The sequence below is a fragment of the Uloborus diversus genome, chromosome 7, assembly GCF_026930045.1.
Source record: "Uloborus diversus isolate 005 chromosome 7, Udiv.v.3.1, whole genome shotgun sequence".
Taxonomy (NCBI): domain Eukaryota; kingdom Metazoa; phylum Arthropoda; class Arachnida; order Araneae; family Uloboridae; genus Uloborus; species Uloborus diversus.
This window is the reverse complement of record NC_072737.1, coordinates 143170291-143184388: the sequence shown is the minus strand read 5'-3', so window position 1 is coordinate 143184388 and position 14098 is coordinate 143170291. Positions and strand designations below refer to the sequence as shown.

Here is a 14098-nt window from a genome sequence, read left to right as displayed (position 1 = left end):
TTATTTTCCTTGTTTGAAGATAGTTTACCTTGTAAAATATATTCAGTAATGAGTTAAAACAAATAATTATTACGGTTGTGTAAGCAGGTTAACTGAAAACGAGTGGTGCGAATGATGATAGTGTTACAGTGCTGCGAGTACTGTAAAAATTTGTCCCAGTGCACGAACTTACGGGTCAAGTCTGTTGCCGGTGGGCAGCGCTGCGGCGCGCTCACCTAAGTGCTGCTGATCTGGAAAAATATATATGAGAGTTTGATTTGTATATAAAATGGGAGGCGTGATAGTTTTGAATACTTTTGGGAATCGTGTTTAAAAGAAAATCTTCACAAAACGATGATCCTTCCCTTCCTCGGAATCGACGTGTACCAAAGAAGTATGAAATCAATGAAGGCAGCTCGCCGCACACTTTCAAAATCCCAAAGGAAAACATTTGACTCGCGCTACTTATGCGAAATAGCTATAAACACGATTTTTTCTCCAGTATTCAGACCTAACGTGAATTCCTCACCGCAACACGAAAATTCTCGGAAGGGAATCGTGGTGTGTTCGTATCAGCTTTGTTATTGGTTATTTATTTTCATGAATGTATCTTTATCCTTTTACCATCGCTGAGAGTAGAAGTTCCCTTTTCATTTTAAATGCGAAAGTTAATGAAATATAATGACACCTAAGAGCGCTGTTTCACCTAAAGTTTGTGAAGATAAAAAGAGAAAGTTTCATGACAATTAAAGAAAAGCTAGAGCTTCTTGAAAAGCTGATGGTCAACTAAAAAATGCGTTGAAGGTAGCACGAGAATTAGGTATGAGTGATTCTTCCGTACATACAATTACAAGTCAAGAAAAGGAAATCCGTAAAAATTCACCGAGTAGTGTCTTGCAAAAATTTATGAAAATGGAAACTGCTCATGTATTGTGTTCGAATATCATTAATTGATCGACTGTACAGTACAACTAAAGATGCATTTGCTTTTCTTACTATATACTGTGTCTACCGTATACCGGTTTATTTTTTCTTTCTTTCCCATTAATCATTGATTTTGTACATCGTAGCAGTATTTTATGTTGAATAAAACGTTTTTTTTTTAAATACAAGTAAACATTCAGTTCTTTATGTAAGAGACAGTAATGTACAGTTAGTTAAGAGATGGTTTTTAACAGTTTGAGGGGGTGTTTACAAGTGTCTAAAATAATTGGGTACGTTTATAAAAAAATTTTACACATACCCTTTTCCACAACGCGAAAATTCGACCTACGCGAGAGGTCTTGGAATGCATCCCTCGCGTAAGACGGGAGTTGACTGTACTACAAGGCAATATACATTGAGGTTTGTAAAATGGTGCAATTTTGCATTATTGGGTGATTTACATCAACTGGACGCACACAGGTCATTGCAGTTGAACAAGAGTGCTTGCTTTTATTAAACAGAGGTGAAAGAGAAGAGAACATTTTGAAAAATCAACTGAGCTTTTCAAAAATGATCTAGACATTGAAAGACTGCGTTTACACTTTAATATGTTAGCCGATGTCACTAATGTAAAAACAACTGGTCTTAAAAAGCATGCGTAAATTAAATTTCCTTTTTACAAAAATACTGTGTGTGTTTGTATTTATTTCTTCCGTTTTTCGAAGCCAAAAAATATGTGTCGGGCTTGTCGAGTTTTCGAGGTTCTAATGTTGATTATATGATTTTAAAAAAACTTTAAAATTCACTATTTTTCATCTCAAATTTAGAAAATGTCCTGCGGCATGCCCCCTTTCCCCCGATATTTTTTAAGTCGGCGTCTCTGGCAGTGCCCTTCAATGCAAGTCAAGCGCCCTACCTTTTCCATGCCTAGCTACGGCACTGCATGACTCCCCATAAAATAGAACAAAAAAATCTCTTACTAAGACAAGGGACATGATCTAGTTGAACCAGAAAAATTTGTTTACCAATTTTTGGATTGTTTTACTTTGAAAACGCCATGCCACATACTGTTTGTTTTTTAAATTATACACACCAGAAAATATGTAAATTGGCATTTTCAAGGCACAACAATCGACCTTTATTTGGGGGGGGGGGGGAACCTCCATGGGATTACATAACCCCCTAAACCCCCGGTGATGACTGGGCCAGCCCCCCCAATGATTTTTGCAAGTCGGCGCCTCTGGTCCTCGACATAAATACAGTTGAAGTCAGTTGTGACTCTAGAATAGAATAGAAAATGGGTTTAAAACCCCAGGTGCAAACACTGGGGACTCGAAATTGTTTTGTACAAAATATTAAGCCTGTCGGTGCTGTTGGGACGCACGACCACCACAGACATCCTTTCGCAATTTCTTTGACGTTATTTTTTTAATACTACATAGAGATATCTCAATATGCAGTTATTGAAATATAAATTATAATTTTTTAGATTGTTTTTATCAGCTTCTTTTAAAACTAGTTTTATGTTTTCCAAGCTGTTAAATGGCATTTAAATTATCTATTTATTGGTAGGTGTACACTTCACAAAACAATATTTAAAAATACATAGGTTTCTTTATTCAATTGGGGATTATTGAAGTTATCAAAGATTTATCTCTATAGAATGTTCAAACGTGTTTTCTATTGAGGTTTCTATAGAATACGACATAAAGTGTGTAGAAAATGCATCGCAATAATAAAATTTTCCATAAGGCTTTCTATAGAATCCTATAGAATTATGTCACGAGTTTCTATAGGCTGTAGGATTTTTTAAAGATTATAAGGTTTTCGATAGAAAATTTTCTTATAGAACTTATAAAATAGCGGGCCACAATTTTACAAACGGTATTTTCTCAGGTATTTTCGAAAATTTGAACACCATATGGTTCCAAATAGTTTGTTGAGTTTTGATGTTCTACTGTGTATGTGATCCTTATCTAAGTTAGCGTGCGGTAACCAGTTGCACCAATGAGGCTTGAATGTGATATTTTGATATATTTTGTATATTTTAGTAGGGAGTAAATAAAACCTTTATCTACACCTCATTTTAAATCCCTATTGCTATTTAGAGCTCTTATGAGCTTTTTGACAATTCTGTGTGACACTTTCGTTTCATACTATAAAACATAATTAACAACAATCACTGAAAGTATCCATCTGTACTACTAACAATTCATTCTACACGAGTAAGTGTCCCAAAAATTTATGAGCTAACAATAAATTGAAATTTTGCTATGTGATTAATTTTGAAGAGATTTAAACAACTGATAAAAGTGATGAACATTTCTTTACAGGAAGGCGAAAAAAAAAAAAAAACATTTTTATGACTCGAACGATACAATGACTTTTCTTTACAAATGGCCGAAGTTACATCTTTTGAAAAATGCAGGTAATTTCAAATGAATTCCGGTGTTAATATTTCGTAAAGAACTCGGTGAAATGGAAAACAAAGCCAATTACATTAATATCATATCTAATACTTAGTTTTCTGCTTAACAGATGGCAGCAGTGTCTATTAGGGTCAATCATCGTCCTATGGAAAAAAAAAAAAGTTTCCGATTTCCATCGGGCAGGGCAAGAAAAAGGTGCCAAATAACGTTTTAAGGTTACATATAAAATTTTATTCGATAAGGAGTACATTTTCTGCCCCCGGATTGAGTTTAAAAAACCCGTATTTAAGGGAAAAATCTATTTTCATTAAAAAACTGAAAAAGAAAATTACAAATATGTTTAACTGTATTATTAACTGTTGTCCAAGTATTAATTATTTATTTACAAAAACGTTTATGATAATCATATTAAAAATATTCAACTTAAAATAGCATGAAAGTCCTTCTTACTATCTGGTATTGGCATAAGTTTCCGGGACTCCAGTTGGTACTTTATAAAAGCTTCTCTTTTTACTTGCACAATGTAGTTGAAGCTTATGTCGATTTTAATTGTCCTTCCACAAAAGTGCCCATCCTCAAAGGGTGATAACGCCCCTCGCCCCCCAATGCTGGAAAGTACCCCTCAGAATGAGAGCCCCCCCCCCTCAAAAATGAGGTCAAAAACCTGTAAAATCAGCCCTCTAAAAAATTTTAATGCCGCAGTCTGCGCCATGAACCCCCCTGGTGGGCACCTTTGCCTTAGCCTATGTGTATGGTATGACAGCACAGTAAACAGTTCTTTTTTTGCCTGAAACGAACAGTTGACTATCTTCTTCAGAGATTGATTTCAGTATTGGTGGATCAGACTCATTTTTTCCAGTCATTCAGTCATTGATAGCAATGTAAGAATCTGCATCAAACTTTTAACAAAAGAATGTGAAAAATTTTGTCTTTTGAGCAATGATGTTCCCATCAATTTTTTTGAAGGTATACTCTCAGTAATCCACTATGCACAATATGTGTATTCGATCATAGGCGTTCAAAAGACGTTGATTTGTCAAGTGTTAAGAAATAAAAAAAAATTTTTTTGAAAAAAAAATAGAACCGACTTCAAAATTGCTCTAAAAAGTGAAAAATAATTTTATTCTTTAAACACCATCGATAATACTTTTAAACATAATTTTTGAAGTTGGCGCAAAAACGATCGATAAAATCATTCACAGCCATAACTCAACTACAAGTTTAAATTTAATCAGGTCCAGTTTCTTCACTACCACATGCATTACGCATTGATGGCAGCATATTTGAGTAACGATATAAATGTTTCGTTCCTAACTTTTGGATGATTTTTTGATAAAAATATGAACGAAGCATGGTTACAATGGATTTTACTTTTTGTTTTTGCGCCAACTTCAAAAATTATGTTTAAAAGTATTATCGATGGTGTTTAAATAATAAAATTATTTTTCACTTTTTAGAGCAATTTTGAAGTCGGTTCTATTTTTTTTTTCAAAATTTTTTTATTTTATTCTTTTTAGTGTAAATGTAGATCTTTCAGTAAAAGTAAGAAGTTACCTAGTAAGAAGTTCGGCTCTATATCACTGTATTGCTTTAGAAAAGCCTTTATTCAAAATTATCATTACAATTACTATTAATGTTACTGTTATATGGCACCAAACTTTTATAACAATGAGTTTCATATTATCGCGTAGATGAAGATAGCGAAGACAATGTGAAAGCCAAATGAAGCGAATACTCGTTAGTCTCAACTCGAGATCTTTATTCAGAACCACGAATGAACGTTATATCTCCTTATATACAACTTGAGAAAGTGCTGGAACTTTCCAGACTTGGAAAGATACAGAAATTAATAGAACATTCGAGAAAATATGGAAAACAGTAGAAACGAAATTTTAGTAAAATTCACTTTGTCCTAGTCGGGATTTGAACCCGGGTCGCTCGTGTGGGAGGCGATAATTCTACCACTGAGCCACCTATCGGTGGCTCAGTGGTAGAATTATCGCGGATGAAAAGTGCGAACTTCGCTACAGTATCATTTAATAGGGAAATTGCATAAAAATTACTGTTTTTTGCCCATAACTTTTTTTATAAAGAACAAATATGGTCAAACAAAGAAATGGGACCTAAGTTGAGCCATCCCCTATCCATTAAAAAAAGAATAATCAAAATCGGTTCACTAGGTGAGACGCTATGTGTGGACAAAAAAAAAAAAAAAGAAAACATACATACGGTATGAACTGATAACCGCCTCCTTTTTGAAGTCGGTTAAAAAAATAAGATTGCTGGTGGAAAAATCTTGTTGTCATGAAAAAATATATTTTTGCTTTTGGAAAATTTAAAAATACGACGATAGAACCTGAATTATAAATGAAAATTTTCGAAGTTTGAGAGTATCCGCTATGTATCAAAAAAATGTTTGAGGGTATACGGCGTATATGGAGTATACCCTATGCCCCTATGGGAACACCCCTGCTTTTGAGAGTCAATTTTGCTGAACACGACGAGCTTTTAAAATGCAACGAGCTACCAATCACGGATGTGCTACTCCAAGTCTCAGCATTGCAATAAATATTTTTTTAGGATATGCAAACACACTGCTTCTTTGGATTACGGGATCTATTTTGCACTTCAACTCAGAATGGATAAATGTCTAGCTGCAGTGATTTTGAACAACTGCCGAGTCAACCTGCACATAAAGGGTAGTTATAGATAGCAAACCAGATTGGGACATAAACTTTGACGACAATTGTATTGCAAGAACTATTAAATTTTCAGAAGGAGATTCTACTGAAACACACAAACGTAGAATTCGATTAGCACGAGTTAGCCATAGAACACAAGACATTTTTCTAGACTTCGGCTCTTGCCGGGGCAGGTTGTCGTGCTATTTTGCGTTTCCGACGATGCATGTTTTTTTCAATAATTTCTGAAGTGGTGGGGTAAAGAACTGCTGAAGCAATAGCTACTCCAGCCCTGTATGATACTTTGTATCTATCCCATGCTCGTGAAAGCAAATTCAAGTCCACTGTATTGCTTGTTGTAATAAATTTATCGATATAAGCGTTTGTAGTTTGAAGCTGTAAAGGTCCCTTGAATTCATCCTCACTGTTCCTATCCGATAGAAGAGATGCGATAAAGCAAAGATAAAGTATAACTGTCTTCATTTTCTTCTTGTGGCTGAAGCTGCGATTTCTCTCCCTCTCTCATGTTTTTCTTTTATTTTTTTTTTTTTGTTCCCGGACAAATGTAGTCGTTAATATCTTTTTATTTGCAGGATGAAGTGTCAAATAGCAATTTACTAGCTTGGTGATGATGAATGAAAAAAGATTCTGATTATTTTCTTAGTTATTTTCGATTAGGATTTCAAAAGACTGCTGCTGCATTTCAAGTTTTAGCACCTCTTACTCATTTATGTTGCACGGTAGGCAGGGAGCGTATGACCAAATTCACACATTTCAGCCAATACTAACACTTAAAATGGCGAGTGTGAATTTAAATCAGGTGCAAATTGAAAGCTCTATCACTTTTTCCTGTAAACGAAGTAACATTTATTATTATTGCAGTCTTACATGGAACGTGTTCTATTTGGGTAAGGAAATAAAAACTTCAAACTCAATCCGGAGGCAAAAAGACTTATCAGAATGGAATAAAATTTCACACATGTTAGTTTGAGACCATTTAGCACCTTTTTAATCCTCTACCCCTTAACATTTCGATTTTTTTTTTTGACCCACTCTAGTGTCTATGCAACTACGTATAAAACGTTCCTGCGTGAAAAATAAATATCGTTACTGAAAAGCTGAAAAGTATAATGATACAACTTGCCAAATTTGCAGGAATCGTCAATCGGATGTTTCGGGGTGACATGAAACGTTATTTTCAATGCAAAAGAGTGAGGCATAGAGATGAAAAGACAAGTTTACATTTTTGCATTGAAAAAAGTGGATCCTTATAGTGACGTTCGTTCACGTTAATATTAATACAGTACAACCTCTCAATAAGGGACACTAAGGAGACCAGACAATTTGTCACTTAAATAGAGGTGTCCCTTCTTCGGAGGTAGGTGAAATTCATGCATGTCTTGCAAACCCAGAATAATTTCATAATAAACATAAACTAATATAACATTGAGGAATAAGATTTAAGATATATTTCTAAAATTCAGAATTATTCAAACTTAAATATATATATATATATATATATATATATATATATATATATATATATATATATATATGTTATATATATATATATATATATAAGTTTGAATAATTCTGAATTTTGTTTGGTACATTTATAAGAAATATATCTTAAATCTATATATATATATATATATATATATATATATATATATATATATTGTTACAAATCCTGTAAATAGTAATTATTGTAGGAACGTAACCTGTAAATAGTTTCCCGTAATGAGTATACAACCCCTTTTCATATGGCTAAAGTATACGACCCCTATTTCCTTTTTGTTCATTGATAAAATTTGATAACGGTCTACTACTTTACAGAAGCGTGTGGAATATTTGAGAAATTTCTTTTCGGTGTCTATATAAGCCGTTAGCGTATTTGGAAGTAAATACGTGTGTAACCGTTAAGTTTACGGTGTTGAGTGATATTTGCTTAATTGCTGATGAATAATTTAGCAGTTGTTGACGATATTTCCTGTACATAGTGTAAATAAATTTCCTGTGTTTTTATCAAGAACTGTGTCATCCTTTCAAGAAAGTGGAAGTCGCACCGAATCCGTTGCAATATATATATATATATATATATATATATATATATATATACACATTAGGGTGGTGCTTATTTTTGAAGTTGCAGATATTTTACGCGACGTCCCCTCAATTTGTTCCACTTTACAAATAAATGATCCTTGCAAAATTTAAAGTCCCCTAGGGCCTTCTTTTTTGAGTTTCGATGAAAAAATTGCGGATTTTCTCATTTTTACGTAAAAATATTCTAACGTTTTATATTTAAAGTAATTTTGAACCTCAATAGGTGCTGCTACTTCCAGATCAACCATTCTCTCACTTTCATTTTGTAAAATTTAACATATTACAGAGAATAAAATGTACACCAATGGCCTTGAATCAAGCGTACCGCTATTCTGCGCTTGTTCCAACCAAGCGGCAGCCGAACGTTTCTTCCCAAGGATGGACACAAAGGATTCTATAGTCCATTAATGAATGACCTAGGCCATTAATGAACGATCTTTGACAACAACAAATTGCCTCCTCCAGGCTTTGCGGGTGTTGATTTACAGAATTCCCTGTGTATGTAATAGGTGTGTCAAATAGAGTCGCAAGGTTTCAATGCTATAAATATAAGTAATTGAAATTATATATTAATTCGCTATTCTTTAGTTATAAATACACCTAAATGCTTATGCAATTTTTAATTTTTAAAATATAAATTTCGAAAAATCCTCTATTACTGCTAACATAAAAATATACTGTATTTTCCATAGCTAAAATATAAATTAAAAAAAATATCCAGATCGGAACAATGTAGAAATCTATACTTTAATTTTCTTCTATTTAAGTACATAGTCCTTTATTATCATCAAATTCTTGCGATTCACAAGATTTAGAGACCGAAATGGGTATCTATCCTAACCTGTTGAACTTTTGCTTTCTACAACTGGTCTACCACAATGCAAAAAAGCTAGGCAACTATTGATATCTGCTCGCCTTTCATCATCATTAGACGAATGCCATATTAGGGATAAAGATGTTGTTCATTTATTTACAGCCTACGTAGATGCAGTAAATTTAAATCCAAATGACCTAATGATCAATCGGTACATTCCTTAAGAGAGCAAAAGAAAATCTCCGAGAGGTAAAATTAAATTTCATGAATTTAAATTTAGATTTTGTAGTTATTCACTGGGATACAAAGCTACATCCAGATGTAACTGTAAAAAGAACTCCGACTGGATTAACGTGATAGCTTCAGGTCCTAATATTGAACGCTGCTCGGAATTCCTTAGATATTTCTTCAATTGTATATGATATCTTAGATAATAGGTCTTTATTGCTAACTGTTCTAGCTATAGTGTTTGATACAACGACTTGCAATACCAACCGTATAAATTGTGCATGCAAGCATGCAATTTTTTAATTCAAACACTGAACGGTGATATATTACAATTGGATTGCCATCATCATGCACTTGAAATCGTACTTCAGAGTGTGTCCTTAAAGAAGTTCTCGCCTTTCTTAGTTCTAAATCAGATATTCAATTATTTAAGCGCTTCAAAATTTTGTTGAAAGATCTCCATCATTCAAAACCTATAACATTTCAATCAAGTACACATACCATTTAAATTCTAAAAGACGAAGTGGATGACATATTATTGTTCGTAAAAAGCGGAATTGAGAAAGATTACAGAGAATTCTCATAACTTGTAATAATATTTCCTGGTGAATTTCCTCCTACAGGGACATGTTTTCGGCAACCTGGAGCTTATCCCTGTGTCACATGGGTGGCAAAAGGAATTTTTGTTTGAAAATTTTTATATTTAGGAAACAATTTAAATTGACCTTACATGAAAAGAAAGACCTTCAATGCTGTTTTACAAAGCTGTTTTACAATTAAATGCTGTATGAAGATATGGTTTCGAGCAGCAACCCAATCGAGGCTCCTTTGAATAATATAATATGTCTGAAAAACTGGCACTGACGAAATGACGACAAACATGTAGCAGAAGCAGTGATTAGAAAATTCATAAATCACTTATGGTATTTAGGGGATAAACTAGTAGCTTTGTCCGTATTGGATGAAGGAATTAACTTTGAAGATAAGAAAAGACTAGTCCAAAAATTGCTTGTGATAAGGAAGACGTGTCTGATGACTGTTTAGCAAATTTCAGATAACAGTAGATGATTTAGAATACTTTCTTAGTAAAGAACTTCCTCTTTATAGAATCAATTACGACTCAATAAAATTGTTTGATAAGTTGCAAATGCTAAAAGATTTTTTCCTATTTGATCCTGATTCACAGCAAAATGTTTAAGAGCAATTTAAAAGGAAGAGAGATTATTAAAATACTGAAAATTGTGAATGATACAATTGAAAGAGGAACACACACACACACACACACACATATATATATATATATATATATATATATATATATATATATATATATATATATATATATATATATATATATATATATATATATATATATATATATATATATATATATATATATATATATATATATATATATATATATATATATATATGCATACACATTGCAATAAAATAATTATTTACAAAAGCACAGCTGGGGAAATTAAATGTTTCTAAATTTGTGACATTTTCTACGCTACTGCTTGTTAAATTGAAGGGTCATTGAGCACCTTCTTAAAATTTAAGTAAGAAGCTAAAACTTTTACAGCATAATACTATTAGTAAATCTTTAAAAAAAAAATGGTGGATGTCCTGGACTAGCTGAAAAAAAGTTTTTTTGAAGCACCCTAAGGTCCATCTACAAAGGTACTGGGACCAGAAAAAGTGTTTCTTACATAGAGGTGTCCCTTATTTAGAGGTGTCCCACATTAAAAATAATAAATCATTTTTAAATTAATTTGCCCGTAGTTCATTTTTGCACTGTGCGCTATCGACTGTTAACTCTTTTCCTTTTTTAGGCAGGTCTGAATATGGCAATGAGGGTGATTGCTGCATCGGTCAAGGAGCATGGAATTTTGGTCATCAACATGTGTCCTGGATATGTAAAAACTGACCTAACAACAGGTAGAGGATCATTGGAACCTCACGAAAGTATCCAAACCATGTTGGAAACATTACCCAAATTGGATGAAGAACATCATGGATCTTTTGTGGACAGATTAGGGAACATTTACCCCTTTTGAAGGATCAAACTGAATGCTGATAATGCAACATGCCATGACTTGGAATCTTACATTTTAATCTTCTGAGTTTATTGAAGACTATTTTAATCTTCTATGTCCCTGACTTCTGTCTTACTGTTGTTGTCTATTGCAAAATATAAACTCAATAGCTGACATTCTCAGACAGAAAAAAAAAAAAAAAACAAACAAACTAAAATTAAAAATTAAAAAAAAACCCCAACTGAGTTGCAAATGTAGAACTATGAGGGAAAATTGAAAATCCTTTTAAAAGCTTTATACTATTAAAATCAATTACAAGTATTTTACTTGTTAACAAATAGAAACAGGTAACAGATAAAAATTTTAAATCATTGCGTTTAATTTCCTTGTCGCCAACAACGAATTCGGTTACCAATCGCGTAAATAATAGCTTAGCCGTATTTAAAATTTGCTTTAAAAAAGCCCTATAATTCGAATTCTATGTAACACGGAAGTTCCAAACACATTCTATCAGACGCAGGAAAAAATTTTGGTACTAAATTTTAAAAATTAAAATATGTTTTCTCTGCAAAAATTAAAAAAAAAAAACTTTTAAATGTTTTTAAGTAATATCTTTGTTAATTAATGTCATCGGGAGACGCAACCTAGCTAAGAACACTCTCGATCAACTCTCCTTTCGAACTTTTTTTTTTTCAAAATCGGTCCATCCGTTTAGAAAAAAACGTATCGGTCCATCCGCTAGAGTGCCACAGACAGATACACAGACACACACACACACATAGACGCATCAAACTTATAACCCCCTTTCTTTGTGTGTCGGGGGTTAAACAAACAAAACACCATTCTACTACAAAAATGAACGTTAGTTAAGACTACTAACACCAGCCTGTAAAGTTAATCTAACAGCATAGAAACAATACAACACGCAATGGGTATCGCATTTTTCCCTGAAATACTACATGTAGTTCTGTCTTATCCCTGGCTTAGGGGAGGTAACTAAGTGCCACATTAGATGACACAGTTATTCTTCTTACACGACACTCGAAAATAACTTTTTTCTATAATATTGTTCACAGTATGTCGACCAGACTCTTCAAAAGTTTTACTAGGATGGAAATATCCCAACAGAAAATAAATTGCTGTTGTCTCACTGTTTTTCTTGCCTCACCCCCCCCCCCCGTAGCACCCCCTCCCCCGTAGTACAACACGCAATGGATATAGCATTTTTCTCTGGGATATTACATGTAGTTCTGCCTTATCCCTGGCTTAGGGGCAGTAACTAACTGCTACATTAGATGACACAGTTATTCATCTTACATGACACTCAAAAATAACTTTTTTTCTATAATATTGTTCACAGTATGTCGACCAGACTCTTCAAAAGTTTTACTAGAGTGGAAATATCCCAACAGAAAATAAATTGCTGTTGTCTCACTGTTTTTCTTGCCTCCCCCTTCCCCCGTAGCACTCCGTAGTACCCCCCACACTCGTAGTACAACACGCAATGTATATAGCATTTTACTCTGGGATATTACATGTAGTTATGCCTTATCCCTGGCTTAGGGACGGTAACTTACTGCTAAATTAGATGATACAGTTATTCTTCTTACATGACACTCGAAGTAACTTTTTTTCTATAATATTGTTCACAGTATGTCGACCAGACTCTTTAAAAGTTTTACTAGGGTGGAAATATCCCAACAGAGAATAAACTTCTGTTGTCTCACTGTTTTTCTTGACTCACCCCCCCCCCCCCCAAGTATATTTTTGAATATTTTTCCCTCTAAACGTTGTCACATCTTTCAATAGTTTAGCCCGTTTATTTGAAAAGTGGAGGTGCAAGTTTATGGTTAATGAAAAAAATTCAAAAAACCGTATTTAAAAGATCAAATTTTTATTTAAAATAAATGATAAATAAAGAAACGTCTACTTGTGTTCCCCCTCTCCTTTGACTAAAATTCAGTTATTTTTCGTGGTGAGTCAAAGAAACTGAACACATTAATATTTTTTCAATGTTTTCAGGGAATGTTATTCAACTACCATTTCTAAATTTTATTTAAATGGAAGTATTTATGTCTTCTTCCAAACACAAGTTTTTCAACAAAAATGAAATTATTTTTTCTTCAAATTTGTTGTTATCTAGTTACAGGACTTAGTCGATGAAATATTACTCGAAAAGTACTCATATTTGCTCGTAAGTAATATTAGTTGTTATTTGCAAAATAGCTTCCGGCAATTGATTATATTGGATTTTAGATTAAATGGTTATTTTTATCCGAGTCTTTGATGCTGAAATAATATATTTGATGTTTCTAATACGCTTATTGTATCTCTTTGCTTCTTTCTTATTGGGATTGTAGGATACATCGCAAGCTTCGGAAAAAAAAGCCAAGTAATTCCAAGTACTTTCTCTTTGTTCATTATATGAACAAAATATCTCTTTTTATTGGCAGGAATTGAAAAAATGCTGGGTTCAGCTTTTCTTTTGAAACAATTTTAGCCTAGAAAATACTGGTAGGTGAAATTAGATTTATGTACAAAGAGGTTTAATTGGTATTTCCTTCGTTGAGATATACAAAGAAATTTTCGCAAGAGTTTTTTAGAAAGACCATTACTGTTCTCGGTCCTGTGCTCTGAAAACGATGGTTACTTTTAGAAATATAACTTTTTACTTTATATTTCGTTTTAGTCGATTAATAGAAATGATTAGGATTGGGCAATCGCAAACTTTGGGTAAAAGAGGAGGATTTAAAGAATGGTAATTAGTTGAGCACATAACTGTGGTTTTGTGCATTTATGTGCATCATGTTTTATTTTGTTCTCTTCCTTAATCACGCACTTGCCTTTTTGTAAAAGTTACAAGTATAGTAATTACAAATATATTTGCATTAAGAA

General features: G+C 33.1%; 1 protein-coding gene across 1 annotated transcript in view; it reads left to right on the top strand.

Annotated features, from left to right (window-relative positions):
* Positions 1-11311, top strand: part of LOC129226918 (C-factor-like) — a 33539-nt gene extending 22228 nt beyond the window's left edge. Inside the window, exon 5 of the mRNA XM_054861547.1 lies at positions 11000-11311. Within this exon, the coding sequence (XP_054717522.1) occupies positions 11000-11224 (225 nt within the window). The 3' untranslated portion in view covers positions 11225-11311. The remainder of the gene's footprint in view (positions 1-10999) is intronic.
* The last annotated feature ends 2787 nt before the right edge of the window (positions 11312-14098 follow it).